At 34.8% G+C, this 13,516-nt stretch overlaps 2 protein-coding genes across 2 annotated transcripts in view; both read left to right on the forward strand.

Moving 5' to 3' along the window:
• LOC144448081 (uncharacterized) overlaps window positions 1-223 on the forward strand; it is a 43,528-nt gene extending 43,305 nt beyond the window's left edge. The window contains exon 38 of the mRNA XM_078138233.1: window positions 131-223. Coding sequence (XP_077994359.1) covers window positions 131-223 — 93 coding nt within the window. The remainder of the gene's footprint in view (window positions 1-130) is intronic.
• A 7,088-nt stretch (window positions 224-7,311) lies between these two features.
• LOC144448439 (uncharacterized) lies at window positions 7,312-13,078 on the forward strand. Its single transcript, XM_078138688.1, has 5 exons — window positions 7,312-7,470; window positions 10,363-10,458; window positions 11,168-11,356; window positions 11,703-11,745; window positions 12,069-13,078. Exons 1-5 carry the CDS (start codon window positions 7,423-7,425, stop codon window positions 12,089-12,091), a joined length of 399 nt encoding a protein of 132 aa, XP_077994814.1. The 5' UTR covers window positions 7,312-7,422; the 3' UTR covers window positions 12,092-13,078.
• Window positions 13,079-13,516: the final 438 nt, after the last annotated feature.

A 13,516-nucleotide genomic window follows, 5' to 3' on the forward strand; every position in this document is an offset into this window, starting at 1 on the left:
ATGGAGGTAAGACGTCAATGAATAGTGCAAACACTTGTGTTAATTCTCCGAGTACGCCACACTTTGCACTCGTGCATCATAGGGTTCTGTCAGTATTTTATATTGTAACTTCTATTTTTTTAACCTGCAGTGTATTCGCAAGTGGATGAAAGAGCAAAGTACATGCCCAACTTGTCGTGTCCATATCCTGCTGCCTGAAGACTTCCCAAGTCTGCGACATTAATTAGGAAGACCCTGATGAAAGGATAAAACAACACTGATAAAATATGGTTGTTAATCTTGCAAGTGTGTTGGAGATGAATAGATAACCCATATTTTTATCACCATTTTATCTTTTGTTAATTAGGAGAACCATGACATCACATAATGTTTTGAGTTTTTGATAAATTTTTTTTTTCATGTAACTGACAAGTACTATGATTATTATCAATATTTTGCTTAAGTGTAGATCTATATGTCAAACACTATGCTATACTCAAGGTTCATTTAGTCAACTCAGATGTGTGCATCATTGCTTTGTCCAGGAAAAGTCGAATTAGGAAGACTAATGAAAGGCTAAGAAAAACGCTGATAAAATATGTTTGTGAATCATGCAAGTGTGTTGGAGATTGATAGATTCTTCATTTTTGTTATCGTTTTAAATTTTTGATAACCATAATAACCATAATATCAATATATTTTGAATATTTTACTTTTTTCTTGTAACTGATAAAAAGTACTTTGACTGTTATCAATATTTTGTTAAGCTGTATAGCTATGTGTCAAACACTACACTGTACTTACAGTTCATGTAGTTAACTCAGTATGTACAACAGTAATGTCTGAAACTTTTGTTGTTATGTTGTTCTCAAAAAGTCTAACCATTCATTAGCTTTAACGCCCAGGTTCTCATATTAGTATTATTTTATGAGTGAAGCCATAGGGATAAGATTACATGCCCAGTTTTCAATCCTGTAAACCAAACTGGGCCTTTCAATGGGCCTTTAAATCAAAGAAAAAATAAGAATTTATTTGATAAATTCTTATTAAAGGTATCTGTAGTGATCTTCAAAGATACCACCCAACAATTTCCTTTACAAAGAAGATGTTTGACTTCTAAAAAAACAGATTAAATTAACAAGATTAAGTACAACCATATATATAGACCCTCCACCAACAGGATACACAACTTGGGTATTTCCTTTGAAATTATGTTCTTTTGCATATGATAATCCCTTTACTGGTAAATGGTAATATTTTACATCCGGTCATCAAGAAAATCTCACAATACCACATAAAGTCACGCGATAACCCGAGTGTGACTTTCATACTTCTTGCAAAACACGGGATAAAGTTATGCGATTATGATAATGCGATGTCATAACCCATGAATCATGGTGTCTCTCATTGACGGATACGATTCATTTGATGGCGATTATGAAATGGTGGAGGGTCTATGGTACAACCAATCTTGAAAATTACCAGCAACAAAGATTTCATATGTTGCAGTTTAAAGTGATTTAAGTGTTTGTTATTTTAAAACAAATTGGTTGCCAAGGTGCTGCCTTCCTTATCTAAGTTGAGACTGTTTAACACTCAATCAGGATATATCTTTAATAATGATTCAGTATACGCAAAAAATAACCAAATATCTCATATATATCCAAGATATATTCAGTGTCTTTGACAAAAATTTTGTGTGTAAAAATACCAACTTTTAAGTTTTCAAGCTAATATAAGAGTAACTTACTAACTAACTTAATTTTAAGGTATTAAGTCTTTCTCTACAATGGTATAAGATAGTGGATGTTTTTTGCAAGTGGTGCTCCTGGGACGTGAAATATATTGATTACATTCTCAGACATACATACATACATACATACATACATACATACATACATACATACATAATTACACACAGATACACACATGTATATACATACATACATACATACATACATACATACATACATACATGCATGCATACATACATACATACATACATACATACATACATACGTAGAAAACCTATTGTAAAGTTTTATCCTTTTGTTTATAGACTTGCAGAGGTTTGGTGGAGGGGAGTGTATATTATAATAAACATCTTTCTTAGAAATTTATTAAATCAATTGGAACACATTAACACAAATTTCTTTGTTGAATGACATGAAAATGTATGATACAGGTAAATGCTTACATCAATGACATCATCACTTTGTTCTCTTTAGCTTAAACTACATATTACAGTTCATATACCTTTATGGTTTGGATTGATTTGAAATACTATTTTACTCAGAAGGTAACTGAAACACTAGTATAAAGTTTAGTTATAATTTTGGTATATCTGAGGAACACTGGACCCTGAAAACAATGTTTTAGGTTTACCCCAACCTGTTTTGGATGCCAAACAAAGAAGGAAGGCAACATATCTTAGAATGTTACAAGTCCAAAGCCTACCAGTACAATGTTACAATGATTCAACGCATGGCCCATCCTGTGTTGGGTTGTCATTGACCAAGCTGTTAGCTCATGTGCCTCTTATCACTGCAGTCAGGTTTTGAACCCATCCAGAGATGGCTAGGCTGGGCACTGCAAAAGTATTTTGAATTTCTGAATTAGATTTGGATTTGGATTAGGAAAGTACATATTATCATTATTTTGGAAACATTGGATTGAAAAAGTACGGAGTCATGTAGTCTGTGAGAAATGAGGTATCATGTCATGTTGTCGGCTATCACTCTCTTTCCTGATAAGTCTAAACAAGAGCACATATCTCACAGTCTAAAGGGTCTTGTTGATTGGTTGATACCTGTTTTGCCCAGTTTCCTTCAAGTGTTCCATCTGTTTTTAGTAGTTTGGTTCACAAATAGTTTCTATGAAATTCGCTTTTCAAACTATTCTATCACACAAATATAAGAAAGAACTGAATTGTTGTCTAGTGTTGCGCCTACCTGAAAATCTGTATATCAGTTCAATAGGTAGTAATAAAAACGAAGTGAATATGCAAACATTAGTGTTACTTGCATAAACTTACTGGTGCATTGACATTAAACAAATTTTTACAGAGAAGTGTAAAACCTGCAATGTATTTTGACCAGAAGCAATGCTAAACAGTGTGCTCTGATATCAATGTGAAATGTTGCAAGAGTTTTACCAATATTTGTTCAGATGTATTATTTTGAACTTCTCAGACCAATATAGTATACAGATAGGGGTTTCATACTCTAATATCCAGGGACAAAACATTCAAATGATGTAGATCTCTGCTATGCAATCTCATCACCCAACTCTATGATTTGTGTGAGATTGAGAAGAACTGTATTAATGTTTTTCATTACATATGTACCCATGATTACTTGCTTCAATGAGTGCATATAGTGCTGGTTTTGCACTGCATCGCAGTACTAAACACATTTTTGCATACCTGTATGCAAATGTGTGCATGAGCGTTCCGTGTACACGAAATCACACGAATACACTTATATTTTTATGATATTTACTGTTAGGACAAACATATATAATAATAACATCCTCCAATGCATGAGTCTCAGTTTCGGTATTTGTACTCGTGCTCGCAAAATTTTGCTGTTACACTTTCATGAGATTGGCATGGCTGCAAAGAGCACTGAAACACTTGCCCAAATACCTGAAGTGATGCTCGCACTCATTGGGTATTGTTTAACAGTATATACTTCCAATGTTTATTTTTGTAAAAAGATCCAGTTTGGCTAAACTAGATGTGAAGTGTCTAGGGATTGACAAATATGTTGACCAATCATAGAACAGAATATTTGTAGGAGATGACGCTTATTTCTGATTATCTGTAGCCAGAAAACTAAATGTATGTACTGGAAATGACCCATTGACTTCATAAAATACATCACTAAGGTCTCACAGGCACGCAATACTGCTGTAACAGCACTGTTACAGTGCTGCTGAGCATCGATGTTATGAAATAGTAACCACAGCCATGTAACTGGTCTGTTCTACAAGGCTGGTACAACAATCCTACAACAATGCTTCAGTGCTGTAACAGCCCAGTTATGTACGTAACAGCGTTATATACATTTGGTTGTACAGTGAAGAAATAAGGATTTCTATTTTTTATTACAGTAGTTTCCACTTGTTTGTGAAACCATCATCAACTCAATTTTCTTTAGAAGTGCATTTTGCCTTGCCCAATAGTTTTGACTCTCGCTTTGTAAGTTGTTGCTTAATAAAGTTGGATATAAATGTATAAATACCCTCGTGATAGTTTCTAAGTTATTCAGTTCATGCTAGATCGTGGACATGTTATGATAGGTGTGGTGATCATTGATGTGAAATACTAGCCTCTCCCCTCCCTAGTCTCCACCCTGTTCCCACATATACTATTCAAAAATATGCACTTGTATACAAAGAGAATAAAAACAGTAATTTAGACGAAAATGTACAGCACATACTCCCACACTTTTCCCCAAAATAGATAAAAATAAATAAGAGATCAGTTTTTTAAATAAGTTAGGAACGAATTTGAGGTACATAACCTCTGTCGCCAACACACACTCATCCCTAATAAAAATTCCTCAATAAAATAATTCGCATTCTTGAGGAGTTAGGTTTTAAAAGTGCACAAACCCTCCACACAACCATACACGTACTGTTCTATATGAATGGAATACACCTTTCGTTTGGAGAATGCATACATAAACCCCACCCACGCACGCACGCAGACACCATTCGAAAGATAACACCCCTTTGTTGAGGTATAGTAAGTTGGGCAAAGTACAGTGCACACCTCATTCAATGTATAAATAAACGAAGTGATATTCAGATCTTTTCTTTTGGTAAGTTTGACAAAAATTCAGACTTCTTGAAGTTTGTACTCATTTTGGCCTCGCATAGTTCCTGAAATCAAAAGATATTAAGTTCAATGCATTAGCTTCTACACCCGCCATTGCCTGAGATATGTACAGTGTCCGCTTGATTGAACCCAAACTATGTTACCATTGTTTCGCAAGGTTTTGGTAGACCTTTATAGTGTAGTCAGAGGTGAACCCAGGAATGTCACTGCAAGGCCATTATTGAAGTGGATAATTTATACATTGTAAATAAACACTCCCCATCATGATCTAGCCTTGGTGAAGTGACTTTTGTAGCAAACACGTATCAAAGTCTAAACAACACCGGATAGCATACATTTATGACGATATTTCTTTTGTTCCATGGTGAGTAGTTGGATACATTGTAACAATACCACCACCATCGGATGACATCACACCGATAGTGTATTATTAATTGCTACATAGTATCCTTTTTATGACGTCAAAACCCACCGTTGTCGTCACTCTAAAGATACACTACTCCAACGTTGAGTATCAACAATTTCACTTAGAGTAATCATTCTGTGTTTTGACTCCGACAACCAAACGAAGAGGTCCGAAGTTTCCATCATATACGAGGTCAAATTGTTTGTTTTTGTTTTTCACGATATAATACATTTTGCCAACAAAGAATGATAAGGCATTAAATATGGACTGTTGTATCAATTTTGATAAGGATGGTTTACAATTGAGCGTTCCAACACGTTCAGATACTTTTTATTAGTTTCTATTATTTTCTTTGTTTTAATCAGACTCCAGGCTCATATAAGCTTTAAAAAGGAGGACGTAAGAATATATATTCACAAAATAAAGTTACAAGTGGTTCAGAGTAATAGATAAGATTCTATTAAAGGTGTATCCCTCCATTGCCTGCATTTAATAGAATTACTGTAGACGTGCAGGTACGAGTCAATGCAATTAGGCCTAATAAACAATAAATTGTGTGGTTCAGATTACAATGTGATCAAACATTTAGAGGAAAGGGCATATTTTTTTTTTAAAAGCTGGATAAAAATTCTACACTATCATCAGACAATCGGAAAATTGTGTGAGGAGGGCGAGAACATGATGTATACACATACAGGGAATGTTAAATTATCGTAGATAGTCGGTGTACCATACATTTGAAATAAAACTGATATTAACAAAAATAAAAATTGTCGCAGGTCATGGAAAAGCAACATGGGAATTATCAGTGGTATCATAGTGTCGGTTACCCAGACTCTGACCGCTGGGGGACTCTTCTCGTTTGGGATGGTCTCTTAAGCAGAGCGAGAGGCTGGCGGGTAACTGAGACTAGTGTTATCAAAGAACTTTTCCTGTATCGATAACAGTACTGTATTAGGGGCGAGATCAATATTCAATTTACGATTTTTAAAAAATTAAATTATTTTACTGGGGGGGGGGGGAGGTGAGCCGTTTTATTTCTTATCCTACACTGACAATTTCACTTTTAATGAATGTGTTTGTACCCCTGAATACAAATATTAATATTTCTATTTAAGAAATGTCAAATTGAGAAATAGAAGAATTTTCGCAATAGTAAATGCATGGAAGTATTAAAGTGTCAACAAAAGAATGATTTTTTAAAACTACATACCGACTTTGTATTAATAGCACTACATACTTCTACATACCGACTTTATATTAATAGCACTACAAACTACTACATAGCGACTTTATATTAATAGCACTACATACTACTACATAGCGACTTTGTATTAATAGCACTACATACTACTACATACCGACTTTGTATTAATAGCACTACATATTACTACATACTGATTTGAAATTGATTGCGCTGTCCGAAACATGTTCAGTTTAGTTAGAGAGGGTAGGGGGGTCTGAGGCCTAACTAAAAGAATTTAGTTTTTTTTATCCTACAAATGCCGCAGTTCCCATCTTATTGTACTACTATCTGGCGAGATCAATAGTTCAATGTAACATTGAACTATTGATCTCGCCAGACAGTACTACAATAAGATGGGAACTGCGGCGTTAACCGTAGTGCAATGATGTATTAAATGGACAAAATTTCGAAAGGAAATTTGTCCGAAAGTAGTTGTTGAATTCGTTCTCAAAGCGTTTATTTGGACATAAAATTGAAAATTCACCTTTCATTTTCAGCTTTGTCCTAGTATAACATCGTGCATCACCATGTATAAACACCCACCCCCACCCCCACCCAAATGTATGGATCCGTGTGAATATAAATTCGGCCTTGACTTTAAATAAATACTTGTCTTGGTATGTTTTCTTTCGATTCATTTCAAATCTTACAGTTACACGTGGCAACATACACTCGTAACAATGATTGTACGCAGATGCAGTGACAATCTGTTGCACTATGACGCATGCTCATTCACTACATGTATGACATCAGTTTCTATTTCTGTCCCAAATTCTGACGTCACCATAGCGGGGTTGTGATGAAAACATCTCATGTGACACTGTCTCATGACCATTCGAGTATGTATATATAAGGAGGCGATACCATAGTGGCAACAACCACTTTGATAGCTACTGTCGTGCGATCTACAATACTGGTTCTGCTTACTTTTCTTATCAAACATTGAAAATGAGTTACAACGCACACTTACGAAGGGATGAACGACACCATAGGCAGGTAGGTATCCCGTGTACACTGGTAACAGCCACAAATTACTAAATTTCATTCATTTGCAATAATTGTCATGACGTGGGCGTGTATAATATATGGCGGTAAATAGGATTTTTTGGGACAGTAGAAACTTCCCAAATAATATTCTCAAACACCCAAAATAATTTCATTATTTTCTCGAATCTCCAGATTTAGATTCCCTACTTTGTACGTGAAAACATTTATTTCATTCATTTGCAATAATTGTCATGACGTGGGCGTGTATAATATGGCGGTAAATGGGATTTTTTGGGACAGTAGAAACTCCCCAAATAATATTCTCAAACACCCAAAATAATTTCATTATTTTCTCGAATCACCAGATTTAGATTCCCTACTTTGTACGTGAAAACAAAACTCCAGGGTTAGGGCGGGAAGGGAGTGTGGGAGGGTGGGACATTTTCAGCAGCGAGTAATGCAATACGTTTTGGTGTCACGTGCATTTTTAGGAAGTGGAACAAAGGTCCTATACAAACATATCGACAAGTTATGAACATTGTCCTAGGTATGTTCAGTGTACATAATTGCCGACGAGATGTCATATTGTCACAGTCACATGATACAGATTTACTGGTGCATTACGCCCCCGAAACCTGGGATGGTTGTTTGTTTACCGGACTGTCTGTCACGTAGTGAGAAGAGATGTTAACGCAATCTTCCTCTAAATCCTGTGGTAATCCGTGGCATTATATGATAATATCTGATGATCGGAATTCGTGCTAAGTTATCAAAGAGAATTGTGCAATCTCAGAACTTTTTTTTGTTATAGTATATATAGTTTGTTAAACTTGATCGTGGAATAGTAATAAACACTACCTACCATCATGAAATTTCACGTAAGCCATGTACCAACCGACAACCAGGGTTTGCAACTACAGTAGTTCATACAGTAACTATTTACTTGACTAATTTTGCATGGTATAATTATTATTCTGGTACTGCAGGAATGGGTATTTAACCAAATTGACGCGAGCTGTTATTTCAACATTTTAACATGAACACACAATGATCACGCGATTGTTGATTTATGCAGGTCATACCATGTGTTGCTTGGATTAGGACCCTGATAAAATTATAATCTGTGAACACCCGCTTCTTTACACGATTCTATGTTTTTGCTCATGTCTGTAAATCGTTGAATCATATATATAGTAAAACGACTTATTACATGCTTATTACAGTATATATATATATATATACATATATATATATATATATATATATATATATATATATATATATATATATATATATATATATTATAAATAATATTAAAATCGAAAAAGGAGGTGTTGTATTAATAGTATCTAATTGCTTTAAAAACGAGTTTTATATTTTTTCCACAATTTTCTCAGATTGGATAGCGATATTATAGTAAAACAGAATTTAATGAGCAAACTCCAATTTAGATGCATGAGCGAGCTAATTCCCGTTGCTTTAGAATATACATATATTCAAATGATTCTATATTGTAATACTAAACCTACTAGATGTTAGAAGTGTTTAGTGTTTGATAATTTGAAAGACTAGAATATACTGTACAATCTGATGATGTAGTGCAATCTGATGATGCAGTGCAATCTGATGATGTAGTGAAATCTGATGATGCAGTACAATCTGATGATGCAGTGCAATATGACGATGCAGCACAATCCGATGGTGCAATACCATACCATACAATACAATACATTTGCACAGTCATACATGATCGTAGTTATTGTGTGGGCTATATTGCAGCTGTTTTCAAAATATGTGATGAAATAACAAAAATGGGAAATACAAAGTAGTAATAGCCATGTATCGAAACAGGATGTGAGATTAGACAACGTGCTTTGCGTTATTAGGAAATAGAATCCACACATCAGTGAATTACTGGGTCTAATTCTAAAGTATTGTCATTCAATACTGTCGGTCTATAATAATACGATGAATAGCTTATAACCCGGAGATGGGTATTCAACCACTGGTTTGGTAGGGGTGTGTCACCCTGATGCTAAATCTCAGTCATCATTTTAGTCAACCTCACCATAGATAAAGTTGTAATTTTGCAATGGACTTTTAGACCAAGATTTGAACACCCTCGTCTCAGCAGAAAAAAAAATATGCACTAGCTTGCGAGAATAGATGACTATTGATAAAACAGTAGAGCCAGCTACCAGGAATTCTTTTTGTGGTCAGCTTAATTCAGTGGCAGGAATACTCAGAGATTTGTGTAATATTTCAAGGTAGTTTAGTGTTTAAGTATTACCTTGAAGCCAGATTACAGTTGGGAAAGAATAACAATACATTTTGCACGACACTTTAATATATTGATAAAGTAACAGAAGTCGAGGTCCATGCATGTTTGTTAAGTGATTAAACATTAATATTTAAGTGATTAAAATCGTTATTTATTTTATTCAGTGACAGCTGACGTCAGCATGTTATCAAAGGAAACGTTATTCAAATGAAATAAATAGGAACTGTTGAGATTTAAGAGACATATGCATACATAATTAACATATGGTGTGATATGCATAATGTTGGGAGTTCGGAATGTGAATGGTCTGATGGACGTAGGGGGGAGGGGGAGGTATACAGTAGTACAGTTGGTGAGGGAAGTAAAATAAAAAGTCCTTTTACATTTATAATGTGGCACAAGTTGAGTTTATAAGCTTTTTACTCGAGTGAAAATACTTGAGTGAAAATCTTCGATTAAACCACTCTAGTATAATATTAGTCTGTAAGGTACGCCGTGACGTGACAAATGGACACGCATTCTTGAGCTATCTGAACATCTTGATTGGAGATTATGTACAATTGACATCTCACTTGATGCAACAGTTTGAAAATTATGTTTGTGTTTTCGTTTTACCTTAGGCTGAGAACAGAGCTGAACATAAGGAAGCTCAACTTCATGCCAGAGCTGTAAACCAGGCACTTCATGGGAACTTTGTTAAGGCAGCTAGGTTGGAGGTATTATTATTTAATCTTACTACTGATTGCTCAGACACTCAATTTATAAATTAAATCTAATTATAGACTTAATTATTGTTCAACATATGTAACAACCTACCAGTCAAACTGTCAGCAATGCATTTGATCAAACATATACAGACGCACACACACGCACGCACAGACAGACAGACAGACAGACAGACAGACAGACAGACAGACAGACAGACAGACAGACAGACAGACAGACAGACATACATACATACATACATACATACATACATACATACATACATACATTTACATACACACAATTTGACAACTCAGTACACAGGCTAACAAACTCGACAGACAGACAGACAGACAGACAGACAGACAGACAGGGTTCTTTTAACAGCTATATGTCATTGCAAATACTAGATATTAATATCATTTGGTCACAATTTTGCAAATATATAGATAATTCATTATAAAAATACAGTGCCTCAAATATAAATCCTTGTATATATAAACCACAGTTATGGTTTTGATTTTATAAGATTACCTGGTGTATTTCTAAAATTTGGATTCTATAATCAATACTATCTTGCGTTTATCCATCATCATTAACCACTATCCACATTACGACAACGCAAACTAACGTACATGTACATATATACGCTCCCTTTGATGTGCCAGGAGAAAAAGATTCTTGCGACTTACAGTGTAATATTTTGGATCTTTCTTTTAGTCTCGTTCCAATGCTGCAGGTAATCGAGCGGATGCCCACCATGCCCAGGCTACTGCAGCTCACGTTGCTAGAGTACATCATCCTCCCCATCCCCACGTACAGGCGGTCCATGTTCATCATCCGCCACCTCATCACCACCACCCGCCGCCACATCATCACCACCCACCTGGTCATGTGACAGTTGTACACGTAAGTATGACATGTGCATAGATAGCACATACATTCTAACACATACCCTCTTTCTTCCGCTCTCTGTCTGTCTGTCTGTCTGTCTGTCTGTCTCTCTCTCTCTCTCTCTCTCTCTCTCTCACACACAAACACATGATATTGTTCAATTCAATAATCTTCAAGTTATAATGTATACTCTAGACAAAATCATACACATTTGACAGAAATCAGAAATCATTACTTGTCGAACGTTGTTGATTCCTTTCTACTTCTCTACTTTACTTGAGCCACTGTCATAAGATCCTTTGTAATTCTAAATATGTCGTTATTGTAAATATACTAATATACAAGAAATTTGTTCTTACAGCATCACCCACCACCCCCACAGCCTGGCTACCCACATAACCCAGGTAAGAAAGTAACAAATCTTATCACGTCTTACCTTTTTACAAATATAGTACAACACTACATATATATTGTTTATGACATAGATACATGGATTGAATACAGACGAACAAGACAGACAGACAGACAGACAGACAGACAGACAGACAGACAGACAGACAGACAGACAGACAGACAGACAGAAAGAAAGAAAGAAAGAAAGAAAGAAAGAAAGAAAGAAAGAAAGAAAGAAAGAAAGAAAGAAAGAAAGAAATATCTTAATATAATAAAGATGCATTTTATCGTGTAAGAGATTATTATAATGTGTTTATATTTACTTTTACTTCAGGATACCCGTACCCTCACCATTAAGGAGCTGATAAAATATATATAAGAACTTTGTCTATTCCACCAAGAATTATACTCGCGCGAGATCTCACGTGATTATGTCGACAATGGAGACCCACTTCAGTCTTGTATGTCATACATATGTGACGTATTGGGTGGAAAGAGTCGATAGTTAATGCGTATGATTGATTCACTTGGAGCTATTGTATCAGTCGTTTGAGTTGCTGAATTTTAACAGTACCATGAGTCATTTAACTACTTATGTTTTTTGAACGAAGATGAGACAATCAACATAATAATATCATTTACAGATGTGTCACTATATATACACAGCTATATACAGGATGTATTTATATTGCGGGAAAGTAACAATTTGTGAACTACATTTGTAAGTCTTTGATGTTAAACTCATATTTAACCTTCGGATTCATATATATACAAGAGACTGAAACTATTTCTGGGGACCAGGGAGAAATCGTTACCTTTGAAAGTGAAATTCTTGTATATAATGGATTAAGGTATTTGGCGTTGCATCAAAAATTGATAGCTGGTATTTGCCTCATAGGTATGATTCAACCTCTTCTTTGAGGCAGTTTCAGGGTTGCCATTTTTGGTACAAATTGTCAACTAAATTTAAATTCAAATTTAAGTGCTAAATCATTAAGTCATAATATAGTCATGGTTTACATTTATACTTTGTTGGTTTGTTGTTGTATTTTGATTAGAAATTTCGTTAATGTTTTTTTGGTATATACCACAAATAGTTGTTAGCTTCTTTTGTTTGAAATTTGGTATTCAAAGTACATTCTTTTACGTACATTTCCAGAAAAGAATTAGTGATTAGAAATAGTTATTCTCTTCTCAATAGTAATTATTCCCTTTTTAATTAAGGCAAGGATTTAACTTCTCAACCATTTTATGAAACTATTTTATACTTTTATTCTTAAACCTATTTATACTCAGAAATATAGAGGCTTGTGGAATGAGGATTAAATATCTTGAATTAAGATCAACTCGTTTATTTACTTGTAATGTATACTGTTTTGTCATCTGTGTTACCAACGCTATTCATTCTGTGTATTCATGATGTACTGTGTTTTGCCTTGGTATGCTATGGTTATCTCTAGTATGTTGTGATATGTTTTAGACTCGGTATGCGGTGGTGATCTGTTATGTTGTGGTATGTGTTGACTTGGAATGCAGTGGTGATCTGATATGTTATGTTGTGCTATGTTCATTGCTTATCTGGTATGTTGTGATATGTTTTAGACTCGGAATGCAGTTGTGATCTGTTGTGTTTTGTGGTATGTGCAATGTTTATCTGCTATGTTGTGATATGTTTTGCATTGATATGCAATTGAGATGTTATTTTATGTACTATGTGTTGATTCGGAATGCAGTGTATAAAAATTTGCTGTAAATAAGTGCTGTGCATGTTACCAATTATGG

The sequence above is a fragment of the Glandiceps talaboti genome, chromosome 17 (assembly GCF_964340395.1).
Source record: "Glandiceps talaboti chromosome 17, keGlaTala1.1, whole genome shotgun sequence".
Taxonomy (NCBI): Eukaryota; Metazoa; Hemichordata; class Enteropneusta; family Spengelidae; genus Glandiceps; species Glandiceps talaboti.